The sequence below is a fragment of the Mesitornis unicolor genome, unplaced genomic scaffold (assembly GCF_000695765.1).
Source record: "Mesitornis unicolor isolate BGI_N332 unplaced genomic scaffold, ASM69576v1 scaffold35397, whole genome shotgun sequence".
Classification (NCBI taxonomy): Eukaryota; Metazoa; Chordata; class Aves; order Mesitornithiformes; family Mesitornithidae; genus Mesitornis; species Mesitornis unicolor.
Genome location: NW_010194948.1, coordinates 841 through 1,309, shown reverse-complemented (window position 1 = coordinate 1,309; position 469 = coordinate 841). Strand labels below are relative to the sequence as shown.

The following is a 469-nucleotide window of genomic DNA, read 5'->3' as shown; positions in this document are numbered from 1 at the left end:
CCCAGGTCTGTGCCCTGCGCGTGACCCGCGGGGCTCGCAGCCGCATTTTGGGGGCCGGGGGCTCGGTGCTGACCCTGGACCAGTTGGCGATGGCCTCCCCCAAGGGCAAGGGCACCGTGCTGCTGTCAGGTGAGACCCCGAAATCACCCCTAAACACCCCGAAATCACCCCAAAACCCTGGAATCACCCCAAAGCACCCCAAAATCACCCAAGACTCATCTAAAGTACCCCAAAATCACCCTGAAATACCTAGAAATCACCCCAAAACTACGCCAAATACTCCAAAATCACTCCAAAACTCCCCAAAATCACCCAAAACTCATCTAAAGTACTCCAGAATCACCCCAAACTACCCTAAAATACCCCAAAATCACCCCAAACTACCTCGAATACCCCAAAATCACCCAAAACACCCCTGAATAGCCCCAAAACAGCCAGGAATCACCCCAAAATACCCCAAAATCACCCC

At 53.3% G+C, this 469-nt stretch overlaps 1 protein-coding gene across 1 annotated transcript; it reads left to right on the top strand.

Annotated features, from left to right (window-relative positions):
* Positions 1–8: 8 nt before the first annotated feature.
* RPL18 (ribosomal protein L18) lies at positions 9–129 on the top strand (the record flags this gene model as incomplete). The annotated part of the gene is made up of 1 exon (XM_010187965.1): positions 9–129. A coding segment is annotated over one exon (121 nt), but the record flags the coding sequence as incomplete, so codon positions are not given.
* Between the last annotated feature and the right edge of the window lie 340 nt (positions 130–469).